The sequence below is a fragment of the Paramormyrops kingsleyae genome, chromosome 18, assembly GCF_048594095.1.
Source record: "Paramormyrops kingsleyae isolate MSU_618 chromosome 18, PKINGS_0.4, whole genome shotgun sequence".
NCBI lineage: Eukaryota > Metazoa > Chordata > Actinopteri > Osteoglossiformes > Mormyridae > Paramormyrops > Paramormyrops kingsleyae.
Window position 1 is genome coordinate 16,753,453 of NC_132814.1, and position 13,914 is coordinate 16,767,366.

General features: G+C 42.9%; 1 protein-coding gene across 2 annotated transcripts; it reads right to left on the bottom strand.

Annotated features, from left to right (window-relative positions):
* Positions 1-443: 443 nt before the first annotated feature.
* On the bottom strand, positions 444-8,046 carry LOC111844785 (zona pellucida-like domain-containing protein 1). Of its 2 annotated transcripts, none has more exons than XM_023813582.2 (11): positions 7,953-8,046; positions 7,488-7,597; positions 7,152-7,378; positions 6,141-6,289; positions 5,686-5,758; positions 4,289-4,386; positions 4,116-4,199; positions 3,818-3,977; positions 3,575-3,674; positions 3,264-3,296; positions 444-3,138 (listed from the first exon to the last, which is right to left on the bottom strand). In XM_023813582.2, coding segments are annotated over exons 1-11 (1,230 nt in total). In that variant the 5' UTR covers positions 7,955-8,046; the 3' UTR covers positions 444-2,944. The 2 variants fall into 2 exon arrangements, with proteins under 2 accessions (XP_023669350.1, XP_023669349.1); XM_023813581.2 differs by having other exon boundaries at positions 7,983-8,045.
* Between the last annotated feature and the right edge of the window lie 5,868 nt (positions 8,047-13,914).

The following is a 13,914-nucleotide window of genomic DNA, read 5'->3' on the forward strand; positions in this document are numbered from 1 at the left end:
TACAAGACATTTTGAATCGGGATTTTTGAACGAAAGCATTATTTGGGCGCATATTAAATTTTTATATTTCATCTATTCTGTTTTATTCTTTGCTTTTAGCAAAATGAAGTACTCGTGGATTGCTCTTCTAGCTATCTGCCTGCTGACAAGTGCGGGTGAGTATCTCCTCCACAGCTGTCAAACCAGCGAGACTGATGCTCACCAGCTGTTTGTGCCCCGTTTCAGCACGCCCATTTCCGAACGGCGGCAGCTCTTCCAGCAGAGAAGACCCCTGGGATAAATCCATCAATTGGATAATAGATAAAACCGAAAACGTGAAAACGGAAACTCCCAAGGATGTTGCGTAGGTTCAACGAAGAGGGCGCCTTACTGGCATGCAGAATTTATTTTTGTAGCCAATTGTAGCTTGTATGCCTAAAGCAAGAATCTCCAAATTTGTATCACTCTCTTTATTCCTTTATAAATATTTCAGATATTTGAAGAACCACATGGATAGTAGAGACATGAACACCCAAGACACATTGGAAGGCCAAAACCCCCATGTGGAAGAGTTTGAGCACAAGCTGAGTGTAGGGTCTGAGAAACTGCATGTACACCTGATGCAGGAGTTGAGCAGACTGCAGGAGAAGCTGTCATCCTACACCGGCCGGTCCAGGCTGGGTCCCGGGCACTTCCAGACCTGCTTGGCTACCCACACCCACCACCTCCAGACCATCTTCGGCAGTAATGTCCGGGAACTCTGCAGTAGACTCCATCATTATGTCGGGAGACTGGAGGAGTCTTCGGGCCCCGCGGCTTGCCAGGAGTCCATGCGCTGGGTCGTCCTTACGCTGGATCAAGGTATACAGGAGCTGCAGTTGCACCTGGACAGCTTTGACGCGCAGGTGTCCAAGGCAACGGGCAAGTTGGGTGACGCCAACAAGAGCGAGCGATGGCGGGACGCTGCAGCCAAGCTGGGCCGGGGGGTGGGGGAGGCAGCGAAGGCACTGCGAGCCACAGCCACCAAGCTTCCCTCAGGGGCCTTGGGTGAGCAGCTCTCCCAAGGTGTCACCCAGTTCTGCCATAGATCCATGGCCTATATTGAGCACTTTGACACTTGGGTCAAGCGGCAGACAGAGGGACCGGAGACGCAGTGGGTGCGAGAGCACCCCCTGCATGGCAGACTGAGCACCCTGAGTGGGGATTTCTCCGCAACACTGAACGCTCTCCTCACAGACATCTGGCAAACTTTGAACTGAATCAGCTTTGTGTCTGACTGGTAAACAAGGCTGACGACACAGTCAGGGAGCCACAAGCACTGTTTATCACAACAGTTTATCATCAACAAACACCAGTGCAGATTCTACCGTTCGCTGCATAAATGCCACTCAGAAATGATGTTGCCATGGTAACCTGTCTGCCTTTAACATTTTTGAATTTCAACTTATAAAACACTCCCTGCTAATTTCTGATTGCTCACAAAATTATACTGTCAAGCACTCAACACTCTCTGTATGTGTTTGCTGGTCAGTTTATTTTTGAATGTTTTCATTGCATTTACTTAACTTATAGACTGTTTATTAAAGGAATCAAATCCTTGCATGCTGCCTGGTTTGCATCCTCCTCATTTTATTTATTTTTTTGAGGAGCATAATGTGAGCATGAGGGTTTGCACAGTGCTGCGATGTCACAGCAACCACACAAAACAGCACACTGATATCTATTTGCTGGGTAAAATTCAGTATTGGTACGTTGGTGCTAAGCATTCTGGGTGCTGACACATCAAACTTATTGTTACTTTTTGTTCTGGTTAGACTTAATTGGCTGTTTAGTTTCCATACTCGTTTAGTCAAAGGGGCCTGTCCCAGAATCCACCAATTCATCACAGGGCATTTACAAATACCGAAATTTTGGCATGACTTTGAAGTGTGGGGGGGGGGGGGACTCCCAGGGCGACACAAGGAGAACATTCAAATTACACATCCACAGAGGCAGGGTCTCTGACCCTAGTACTGGAGGAGTGAAGCAACACCACAAACCACTACACCACCATAGCAACTGCAATGGGCTCCCTAAGTTATGTCAAACATTTGTGAGAAAACAGCAGCGTTTTAACACCACTAATTTATTAAGATGAGAATGAGAGGGCAATTTGGCAAATTACAATTCTTTCATTTTAAATGTACCAGGCCCCTAATGGACACAAAAACCCATACAAATGTGTGATGACTCACTGAAGGTCCATTTTGAGCCTGTATTATATGGCGGTCCATTAAAAAACACTCGAAACTCCCTTCACTTCACCAAATACTCCATTCACTTTCTCTCCACTGCGCTGCTTTTCAGTACGCTGACTTGACGTTATTATGTTTCAAACATCTTACCAAATGCTGCAATTACCCCAGTGTTAAAAATCAACAGGTCAATTCTAAGTATCAGAAAATAAAGCTAGTTAATCCCAAGTGAATCAAACCGCATATCAATACAAAATGCATCCAGCTTTTGGGCATTTTTGTTTTGCCCATTTAAGACTTTAAGAAGACTACAGAGCGATAGGTGGAACCAGCACGCCAGGGCAATGCGTATTTATACTGCCCAGTACATAAATCTGTAAGACAGAGGTGCATGGAACTTTCTAAAATGGCTAAAGGTATCCTATAGTAGTTCAGTAGTACTCATGCCTTACACCTCCAGAGTTGGGGGATTGAAGCGCAGTCCTGCCTGCATGAAGTTTGCATGTTTCCACCAGGGACTCACCATTACCACCAGGTTCCCTCCACAGTCCAAAGACAGTCAATCTTCTTGGTGTCTTCTAGTTGCTTGTAGCGTATGCGTGCATGTACTCTGCAATGGACTCACTTCCAGGGCAGACCCCCTATCCCCCAAACCAGGATAGATTGAAAAAGAAATCCTACCGGGAATCGAATGACTTTGGCCGTTAATAGATCGATGGCAGCACACAAGGTCACAGAGGCATGAGGAGGCTGCAAGGCCATTGATGCAGCCAAATGGAAGCACGGAATGCATTTTCTTGCCTGGAAAATTTCTTGAGTACAAACATCCCGCCCAAGATCAGCAGTATAGTGCCTCCTGAGCCCAACAGTACCCCACCCACCAGGTTAGGGTTATGGAGTTTCTCTTCTGGTCGACCCCCAACACCTGTGGAGTGCAGAGAAACACCTTGAGCTCTCTCAACATGCATGCCGGGATGTATGGACATGTTAAAGGAGTTCTGTTGCTTAGTCAATCTGTTTATGGCAGACAAGTTAGACACATCTACTTACTGAACACCAACAAAGAAGGCTGCTTTCTGTCATCTGTTGTAAAAATAACAGAAAAGGAGACTATATGCCATGGTTATATTAATCTGAATTTGTTAAGTTATGAAACATGTGCTCAGAGTAGGTTTTGTGCACTTCGATAATCACAGCATTCATGAGTGTCGGTAAATGGCATAGAATTATGCAGGCCAACTGCACCAGACAGGTCTAATTAACTAATCGACTGAGCTTCAATCCCGGGCCACTGAACCGGTTCACTGGAGATGAAGTATAGCGAAAGCATTACAGTTTTACACAAAGCAGACAGCCCATACCATCATTTTGGGTATAGATTGGTCCTGCAGACACTGTTGTGGAATTAGCCGATGGCAAGTCAAATAAATCCTGGGACCTTCTTCCCCTTCTGGAGCACACCTGAAACAAGACATTTCTATTGGTTGGGGCAATTCCCCATCTACCAGCACATTAAACCTCATGACCCTTCCCCCCACCCTGTCTGGCACACAACACATGGGCAGTGAGAGAAGGGACTCTACTGTATCCTTGTAGAAGAGCACCTGACACTTGCTGGGTTTACAGAGCTTCACGATGCAGTGGAGGTACATGCTAGATTTGTCCCTGTCCTGGTGCTGGAGGAAGCGGAAAACCTCGAAGAAGAACCTTGCACTCAAGCCCATTCCATTCTTCTCCATGACTGTCTGTTTATCCAGTTGACACCTAGGGTAGTGAGATGCATGTTGGCCAAGTGACAGCAGAACTAAAGCCAGGCGACTACTCAAAAATAGCTCACATCCTGCAAAATCAACAGGGGGAGGCAGAACTTGCGAGATATCACATGAGCAAATGGCCTTGTACCCTGTGAAGAAGCTGTGTTGTTCACCACTCAACACATTATAAGGCAGGGGTGTTGCGAAGCAGTGGTCAAGCAGCACGTGAAAGCTGGGTAGAGAGGAGAATATTGTCAATATAAAAGCACAGGCTCACAGTGAGAAACTCGTGTACTGTGTGTAAAAAAGGACATATCTTACTTCCCAGTGAGGTTGGTGGCTTTGACCTCGACAAAGACTTTGGTACGTAAGGCGAGTCCGGCTTCTGGAATGATGAGCGGGTAACTATAGCTACTGTCCTGGAATTCCAGCAAAGGTGGAAAGGTCAAGGGTGTGGCAGGATGTGGCAGAGTGTGGTCAGTCTGAGGGCAGAGCCTGACATTAGCTTTTGACTTTTGGATCTTGAAAGGTTGCCCACTAAAGTTATAGTTTGACTAGATATTTAGTGCCTTTAAAACTAAGTAAGCTGGACTTTCTCTTTAACCTTAGGAAAAGTGCAAAAATCAGCACTGTATTTTGCTTTTATTGGGAGGAATGCGGGGACAGCACTGTGGCGCTGTGGTTAGCACTGTTGCCTCACACCTCTGAGTTCGAGTCTCCGTGTAAATGGAGTTTGCATGTTCTCCCCGTGCCATCATGGTGTTTTCACCAGGTATTCTTGTTTCCCCCCACAATCCAAAACCATGCTGAAGCTAACTGGAGTTACCGAATTCCCCATAGTTTATGTGTGAGTGACTGGTGTGTGAGTGACTGGTGTGTGAATGAACGGTGTGTGAGTGACTGGTGTGTGAGTGTGCCCTGCTATGGGTTGGTGCCCTATCCTGAGTTGTTCTCTGCCTTGCACCCATAGCCTCCGGGAAAGGCTCCGGACCCCCCCCCCCCCCCCCCCCGACCCAGAATAGGACAAACGGTTTCAGAAAATGGATGTAATGCAGTTAACACAGTAGCTTAGTGCAGTTAACACAGTAGCTTAGTGCAGTTAACGCAGTAGCTTGGTGAGCTGCAGCACTGCTTCGCACTGCCATAGCTTAAATCCTGTGTGAATGTTCTCCCCATATTGCTTGGGTGTCTTCCCATAGTCCAACAGGCTTGATTGCTTATTGCATGTGACTAAGTGCCTTGTAATGGGGTGGTAAACTGTCCAGGTTGCTTCTGTGCCCTGTGCTTCCTGGGATGGACTCCAGGTTCTGTGCTGGATGGATGGGAGATGTGCTGGATGGATGGGAGATGTGCTGGATGGTTGGGAGATGTGCTGGAAATCTCATTTCTAATTAAGGCAAGTACCTTTGTTATTTACGCTATTTCTGCAGGAAGTGTTACTGGAGAAGTAATTGGAGATATCATTGAGCTGCATGAGAAATTACTGACTTTTTAGAAACATGTAATCAAGTGAAGCAGCGCATACAATCTTCAAGTAATTTCACGATTCACAAGATGACTTCAGACATTTCCAGAGACTTCCAAAGTATTTTTTTTTTCCCAAGAAAAACTTTGAGTGTATGCCGTAACTCAGCATTGTGCTGTAATATGTTTTTATTCAGGGATCTCACTATTTTTTTCCTGTCATGTGGGAGGAAATGTGGAAACCCGATACTCACATTGTAAACACCCATGCTGAGGGAGCTGAAGAAGTGGCCGTGGTGTTCATTGGTACTCACTGAGATTGAAGACCTTGAGGAGACAGAGCATTTATTAACATTTCATTTATATATATATATATATGTGTGTGTGTGTGTGTGTGTATTGTGTTTATATTACATTGTGAGGACCAAATGTCCCCACAATGTGATAAAGACCTGTCATTTTCATGTTGTGGGGACCGTTTTTCGGGTCCCCACAAATATTTCTGAATGCAATCAAAAAGCTAAAAATGCTGAAAGCCTTGTATTTTGTTTGATTACTTATGGTTAAGGTTAGGTCTGGGTAGGGGTTAAGGTCGTCATGTTGGGATTAGAGTTTTCCCCATAGAAATGAATGGAGAGTCCCCACAAATATATAATTACAAACCGATGTGTGTGTGTGTGTGTATGTGTGTCTTGGCAGCCAGACTCACGCTGTTATCTGACTGTTGTTGAAGAAATACACGAGGGGATAATGGCAGGAGAAGTGGTAGGAAAGGTCTGGAGAGTAGCTGATGACAGCATCTGCAGACTTTGGCATGTCGATGTAGCTGCCAACCACCAAGGCCTGGATGCTGGAGGTCTGGCCAAAAGCACCTTCACTAGTATCCTTTTCCACAGTGTCGCTCAGGGAAACACACCATTTTACATCACAAGCATATAAGTATCTGGGAGCCAACTAGGCATGACTGCAACTAGGCTGAGCTTACAATGAATGAACATTGTACAAGTTAGCATCCGGATCAGGATGTATAACACGTCACAAAAAAACATTGAAAGAATGACATTCAGAACAAAGCTTGAACCCCTTTTATTAGTCTACCCATGCACCCATAAAAATATGTCGTTATTGTACTTTTTGGTCCCATCCTGAAGTTGCCAGATTTATCGCGAAATTATTCAGTTATTTGAAATACTCTACAGCGTCACAGCGAACAGCTTTATCGCAGAGAACAACATTATCACAGAGAACAGCTTTCGCATTACAACATGGAAATGTAATAAGATGTCAAGATAAACTGGGACTTTGCAACTAATTTGAGAAACGCTATTGAAGTATTATCTACCGTTTGATGGTGATGCTACATGACAAATCTGTACATGCTGGCTGTTTTCCCAAATTGTCTATATTAATCAATCTTTGAGAATGTGCCACGTTGCAGAGATAAGTCCCTTTTCTGTCATTAAGCATCGTTTCCTGTCCCCGTGAATAAAAAAAAATTTAAGGACAAAATGATATGGAGTCATATGGTTTTAGCTTAGCATGATCACTCCAAGTTATTCAATAATGTTTTATAATCCATATTAGATCATTGACTGGCATATTTTACTCACCAGGAGAACTAAACACAGTCTTTTCGTTCTCACATACCTGCCCATGCATGAGGACAATCGTGGTAAACGTGCTAGCATTAATATTAGCATTAGCACCATGTCCAGCTCACCTGCAAGGTCTGCCAGCATGAGCTCTCTTCGGTGTGATTGACTGGCAGCTCGAAACGAACGATGGGCGGGTCAGCTTGGGCATCAATGGTACCACGGCACAGACTGTTGTTGTACTTGCCATTCATGGCCAGCCTTGCTGGGTCAAATCCTGCCCACATAGCGGCACAGAGGTTCACGTCCACTGTGATCAGAGCAGTCCCACAGACCACCTTGAGGTCTTCAGTCCCTGAACAGGAGGGGGACAGAAGGTAGGACAACATCTCCAGTCACTGCTGCCATCTCTCGTTTTCTGATAGGTGGATGATGAAGCTTCAGACTTGGTGGGATGAGCTCACCTGGGATCCTGTCGTAGACTGATGAGCAGTTGTATGTGGCAGACTGTCCCGGAAGCAGAAGAACAGCTGCCACAGAGGTCACCAGAGCAAGCATCTCTGTTCTCTGACTCCTGAGGGGGGAGAGAAATGCAGAGAAGAAGCCATCATAACCTGTTCCCAAACACTCGGTTGCACACTTCGGAAGTTTTGTACGTGACAAGGGATCGCCGTGCTCCAAAAAAGCACACTCTCAAGCAAGTCTTGAAGTCTTGAAGTCTTGAAGCAATGGCATCCCCCCCCTCCGAAAAATACTAAGAAAAACATCAGAGGAAACCCAAGAGAGCTTCTTCAATGTTAGAAAAGTTCAAAACAGTCAAGTGAATGGAGCCATTTGAATAAAAAAAATACACAATTGAGAAATTTGACTATGATATATGATTACTAAGAGAAGTATGAATCCTATTTGATCAATGAGATTTGACTCACATGTAAACCACTTAAGAACAGGAATCTCACCAGTTGGGGTCATTCCTGTCTGATATATTCATCATCATCGTGTGTATATGAATCCTACCTGCTCGACCCAGCATAGAAGGGTAATGACAGGGCAGAGCTGGGCTCTTGCTTATATAGTTTCCTATTGGGTCACCTTGACCCCTGGGGACACTTGGGTGTGTCCCGTCCCTAAAGGCTAAAACCACACCCCAGCTGTTAAAATGCACCTCTCCTTCTCAGCTTTCCGGAGATGCTCAGTTCACATGCCACCAGATACAATGTATCAGCTTGGGTTGCGGGATCAATTCTGAGGGACGTGGTTTCAGGCATCAGCTCCCCCCGTGAGCAGACACCCAAGTCAGGTGGAAAACAAGAAGCTGAAATGGACTTATAAGAGCCAAAAAAAAGATGGAATTACTGCACACACAACGAAGGAATTTTCAATCCATTCACTCCTAAAATACATTAAATATTTATGTTTATTCTAAATCAGGATATTCTACCTGGAAAACAGAATAAATTAACGCAATAAAGCATTATACCTAGCATGTAATAACTCTCCAAAAATCATTATTTCTAATTATGTGACCCATTGAGCATGAAAAATAAAAATCAGTTATAAGACGAGAGGTGTTTATTTTCTGTTAGTTAAAATGCTCTCCTGTTACCTGTTTCTACTATTGCAAAGTTGATATATATAAGGGAGAGCTGAGCTAATGATATATAAACATATATATAAAATACAATGTGTAAGCTTGGGTTCCTGTGTTTATTTTATTTTAGCTATATATATATATATATATATATCTTTATATATATATAGTGATTGGAAGGTCACCAGTTCAAATCACAGGGTCATCAGAGTGATGCATCATTGGGGCCCCTGACCGTGGCCCTTAACCTCCAATTACTCCAGGTCTGACCCTACTTTCTGAAAAATGTAATGTGTAAAACATCTAATAAATACATAAAATGTAAATATATGCATGAACATCATCTTTACCTTCCTCCAGGACTCCTTTGGTGATCTTTCAGGCGTTGCATCTAATCGCGCACATAGTTGACACTAGGTGGTGCACCAGTTATGTAATTCTCTGAAATATTCACCCAATACCCCATGTGTCTTTTTTGGATCCGTATGTTCATTTAGCGAAACGCTGGTGGTAAATCCTGGTTATATGAGCATCTGTCTAGTCAGTAGGTGCAATGGATACAGCACTTCCACCGCCCTCGGCATCCATTCGCAGGGTATGGCTTGTCCTCGCAGGAATGAAGCACCATGAACGATAGAAAGGTGATAGCGCTCACGACAAGGCATGGCTCAGTGGGCAACAAAAGCTATGCCTGTTTCAAATCTCCTGCATGATCACCTTTGGTTGAGCTGGATCGTTCAGCAATGGGTGGTTAAACAGAGGAATCTGTGAGTTCACTTGTGCCAAAACCCAGATTTATGAAAGAACATATTTGTCACCTAATACTCAAGTGTGAGGTGGATGAGTGACATTTTCTTTCTTGAAAAACATTTTTTCAGGTCAATCACTAAGACACCAGTGTGGTTCAAAACTGACTGATGCCATTCTTATGTGCTCAGGGAGGTCGTGACATTTGTGCTATTGTTTTGAACTTGATTATCTTCACGCGAACCAAAATTTTTTCAACAAAAGCTAAATTCAACTTAACATAGCTGCCATATATCGCACATGCCATCTAGTCATTGAATCGTGTCTCAGGCTTCTGGAATAATTTGTCATGTTCCATAGACTTGAGGTGCCTGTCTCACCGAGCATGGACCACTGTCCCCCCCTTGTGGTGGACAGGGAAAACTGCAAACTGGACCACTAAGGGCATGAACTTGAGAATCCGCCTAGTAACCCAGCTAACGGAAAGTTCCCAGAACTTCAGCTAGCGTTATGTCTCAAAGGAGACAGAGAAGGTTCTTACTGTAACATTGATACATCATAATTTCCATATTTTACATTTTAACAAAAGTTCTGTGAATGTCAGCATGATAACATTATTATCTGAACATCAGTTTAACACAATTAAAGTAGAAAATTATTGTTTGGCAATAAAATATAAATTTATAAAGTGCTGCATGTGTTTGAGGTGTAAAGGGACAGTGCTGTAGCAAGCCCTTCGTTTGCTCCTACATTATTTAGGAGGGTGGGTAAGCATCTTCTCCAGGGTGTAAAACTGCCTCATGCCCCCTGCTGGGGGGGGCTGTCATCCAGCTATCCCATGATCCAGTTCAGTGGCTCAAACATGGATAGATTGCTTAGCAAAGTTGTGACAGTAAACATGCATAGCAAGTTATAGGCTGTGTGAGATATGCATTTAATAAGTGTTAAGAGCTGCATCTTATTTTAAAAGGGCTTTTACAGTAAAATTTCAATATCCAGGCATTTATCAGTTTTAACTAAAATGCTAATGTGCATATTCCCAAAGGAGAGTAGCTGCAATGAAGAACGATTATAAATCACTTCGCCACTGAATGTCCCCACTGCTATTTCTCAAGAGCCAACAATAGTGAGTGTGTAATGTGATCATGTTCCTTCTAGTAACTAGCAGCAATGATGGCTGTTTAAAATACTGATTCAGTATGGAAACAAGATATGCTGAGAATTGTTCCTCGTGAGAGGAATTAAATAAAAGGGCACATTGCTGTTTGTTTCAGCGGCCGATCGCAGGTCCTAACTTGGGCATTGGGGGCAGCAAGCCATCACGATGTGCACTGTCACTGCCCATACAGGGGCTCTGTGTTGGACGTGCACAGCTGTGGATTCGAATCCTGGCCTAGTTATGTGTGTGCAGAGAGCTCCATTTTATCTCGCTGGCCGGGAATGTGGAAACTGGGAGTTCTTAGTCCGTGGACCAGCATTCATTTTACGGCATACTCAGCCTTACACTGGGATAACCTCAAGGTCGCTATGACACCGATTGGGCAAGTCAGTACTGAAGATGGACAGCCAATCAGTTTCCAGGGAAAGTAGGAAACATATTCCCCCTGAATTTTAAATTCTAATCAAGGTTTGTTCAAATTAAATACTATTTGATGTATGTTTTCATCTGACATCCTGACTGGAGGGTCCAGAGCCAAGTATCCCGATATTCCAGGAACAGGCTCCAGACTTGGTGTGACACTACATGGAATAAACAGACAATAAAGTTGAATAGAAGTATATTTTTGAATTTTGCCTTCATTTCAATGTGCTTGGGTATTTTGTGTTATATTTTTGTTAATATTCACATTATATTTCTACTGTGGTATGCACTTCTATGGAATTTAAGCAAAAGCAAATCAATAAAAACAATCTACCCTCAAGAACTGTCAGGATCTTTGATTCTGAATTTACCTAACATTCATGCCTCATTTTAGACTTATTTTAAACCATATCAGAATTAGTCTCAAAAGAGCTAAATATTTAGTGAGCCTGTGTTTTCCAAATAGAACTTTAAAGATTATGTTAGAACCAGCTGGATAACAAGGTGACTTCAGACGAATATTGGGATTTTAGATTCACTTCATCATCATTATATGTTGCCAATATTTAGGCTTTGGGAAAGTTGAAAGATATTTGCACTTAAACACAAGCAAAACTCTTAATTTAAATGCAAGAAAAAAGATTCATCGGTTGTGTGTGAGATGTATGTAGTACAATATAAAAATTCTATCAGGCCAATATTTATTTGTGTGGGGAGGTTGAAGCACATACACTAAGTACTTCACAACACAGTAGGGTGCTGGTTCGAGTCAATTTCCCCATAATATGTGCAGAGGTGGACAAAGTACACAACTCCATTACTTGAGTCAAAATATAGATACTACTGGTTAAACATTACTCCAATACAAGTGAAAGTTGTTCAGTCAGATTTTGACTTGAGTTAATGCACCGGAGGATTTTTAAAATATTTAAGTATTCAAAATTTTCTATTTTAATGACAATGCATTATTTTATTGTTATCATAAGGCAGTTACAGAATCTAATGACTCTGAAACAGCCTGTAGAATAAAAAGCTTGTGGAATATGATACAATGACTATAGAAACACAATTGAATTGACAAAGGCATTGTCATTTTCAATTTCTTACCTAATACCCACCACACCTGCAGTGTTCTGACACAGGCTCTGTGTGTGTGCGTGTGTGTGTGTGTGTGTGTTTGTGTGTGTGTGTTCGTGCACATGCGTCCATCAGGCATACAGTGGAATTACTGTAGATGCAACTTCCTCAGAACATAAAAAATAAATAAAACAACCTGCCCAGTTACTCACCTCTAGCTTTATAACTGCCCAACAGCAACTTCAGTGACGGCGTAGGTTTACTGAGATTGTTTTTTCTCCAATGGCAAACATAAGAAAAGCATTTAAGAAAAGCAATACGTCAAAAGAATGAGCAATTAGAACCTTCATAGAAATGTAGTGGAATCAAAAGAACAGCATTACTGTTACAAAAGTAGTGGAGTAAAAAAAATAATACTCAGATAAAGTACAGATACTCAGAAAACGTACTTAAGTACTAAACTGAAGCAAAGTATGGTACTTCGTTACTGCCCGCCGCCGAATACGTGTGACATACTGATTCATTTACAGCTAGCCACTTATTGGGCCAGGTATAGAAAGCGAAGCTTTCAATGGAATCCCAAATGACGATGTTTGGAGATTCTGTCCTTTGTCTCCCTCTAGTGGCATTAAATGGAAATTAATACTGGGACTAACTCAAAAACCAGAGCACAGCTGTTTACAAGCACAAGCTATGCTGGAGTGCCTGTGCAGGAGAATTGGGTGCCCTGTTCTGGTCATGGGTTGGTGACAAGGGTTGGAAAACAGAATAACTTTATGTTTAAGTTATTGGTTGGTCAGTGGTTCTCAAATTATGAGTTGAAAATTACTGGGGGGAGGCATGATGATTGTGGAACGGACTGGATATCACATCCTGCTCAACAAATTGTATTGCCAGCACCCCTGTCCCCCCACTCGACATTCCCGGGCTCAAACTCAGTCCCACTGTGGCCCTGAGCCCAATGCTGGTTTCAGAACCACATACATTACATGTATATGATCCGAGTTGGGTAATTCAGGTCCAGAGAGTAAAATTCCAGATCGGGATTTTATTTCAACCAACCAGTTGAGCATAAAGAGTCACAGTCACAGAGTACTCAACTGGTTGGTTGAAACAAAATCCCGGTCTAGACTCTTACTCTCTGGATCTGAATTACCCAACTCTGTACATGATCGATACAGAACAAAGAGTGCACCTCTCAGATATACCATTTGGAATGGAGAGTGGGGGTGGAGGGGGTCATGTTGTTGAGCCTCAGTTAGCGGCGCAACAAATGTACTACACCTAGCTGTGATCAGGGGCCCATTGAGAGCGGTGACTCACAGCTGTGAAGGCACGGGGCACGCTGCTGCACTCCTAATATAGATAGCTAAAGGACTTTCCCAGCATGCATTGCGGGGCAAGCTAACAACGGTCAAACAGAACGAAATAGCTTTCCCTTTTACAGAAGGCACTCAGAGAGGACCTCAACAGGTGCAACTTATAGATGATCATTCAATTTTAACAACCCAGTTATGAGATATATATATATATATATATATATATATATATATATATATACATACACACACACACACATTTTTAGAAATAAGATTAAAATAAGGGTTTGAGTGTGACTAACTAGAGAAAGCACTGGAAGACCCAAACCCTTAAAAGGAGACAAAAGTTGCATAAGATAAGTCAGCTTTGCTTATATCAGGAAAACTGTCACTATAATTTAACAGTATGATCACAAAGAAGCAGAAGTAACATTTACTTTCTCCTACTTTGCTCCCTGTGCAATAGCTGGAAGTCGTTCCACTTTGGTCGTATATGGAAGCTAGTCAAACAATTAGCGTGCCTGAATGAAAGTATAATTCTTCATCAAGTAAACCGAGGCCTAAGGGGATAAAGA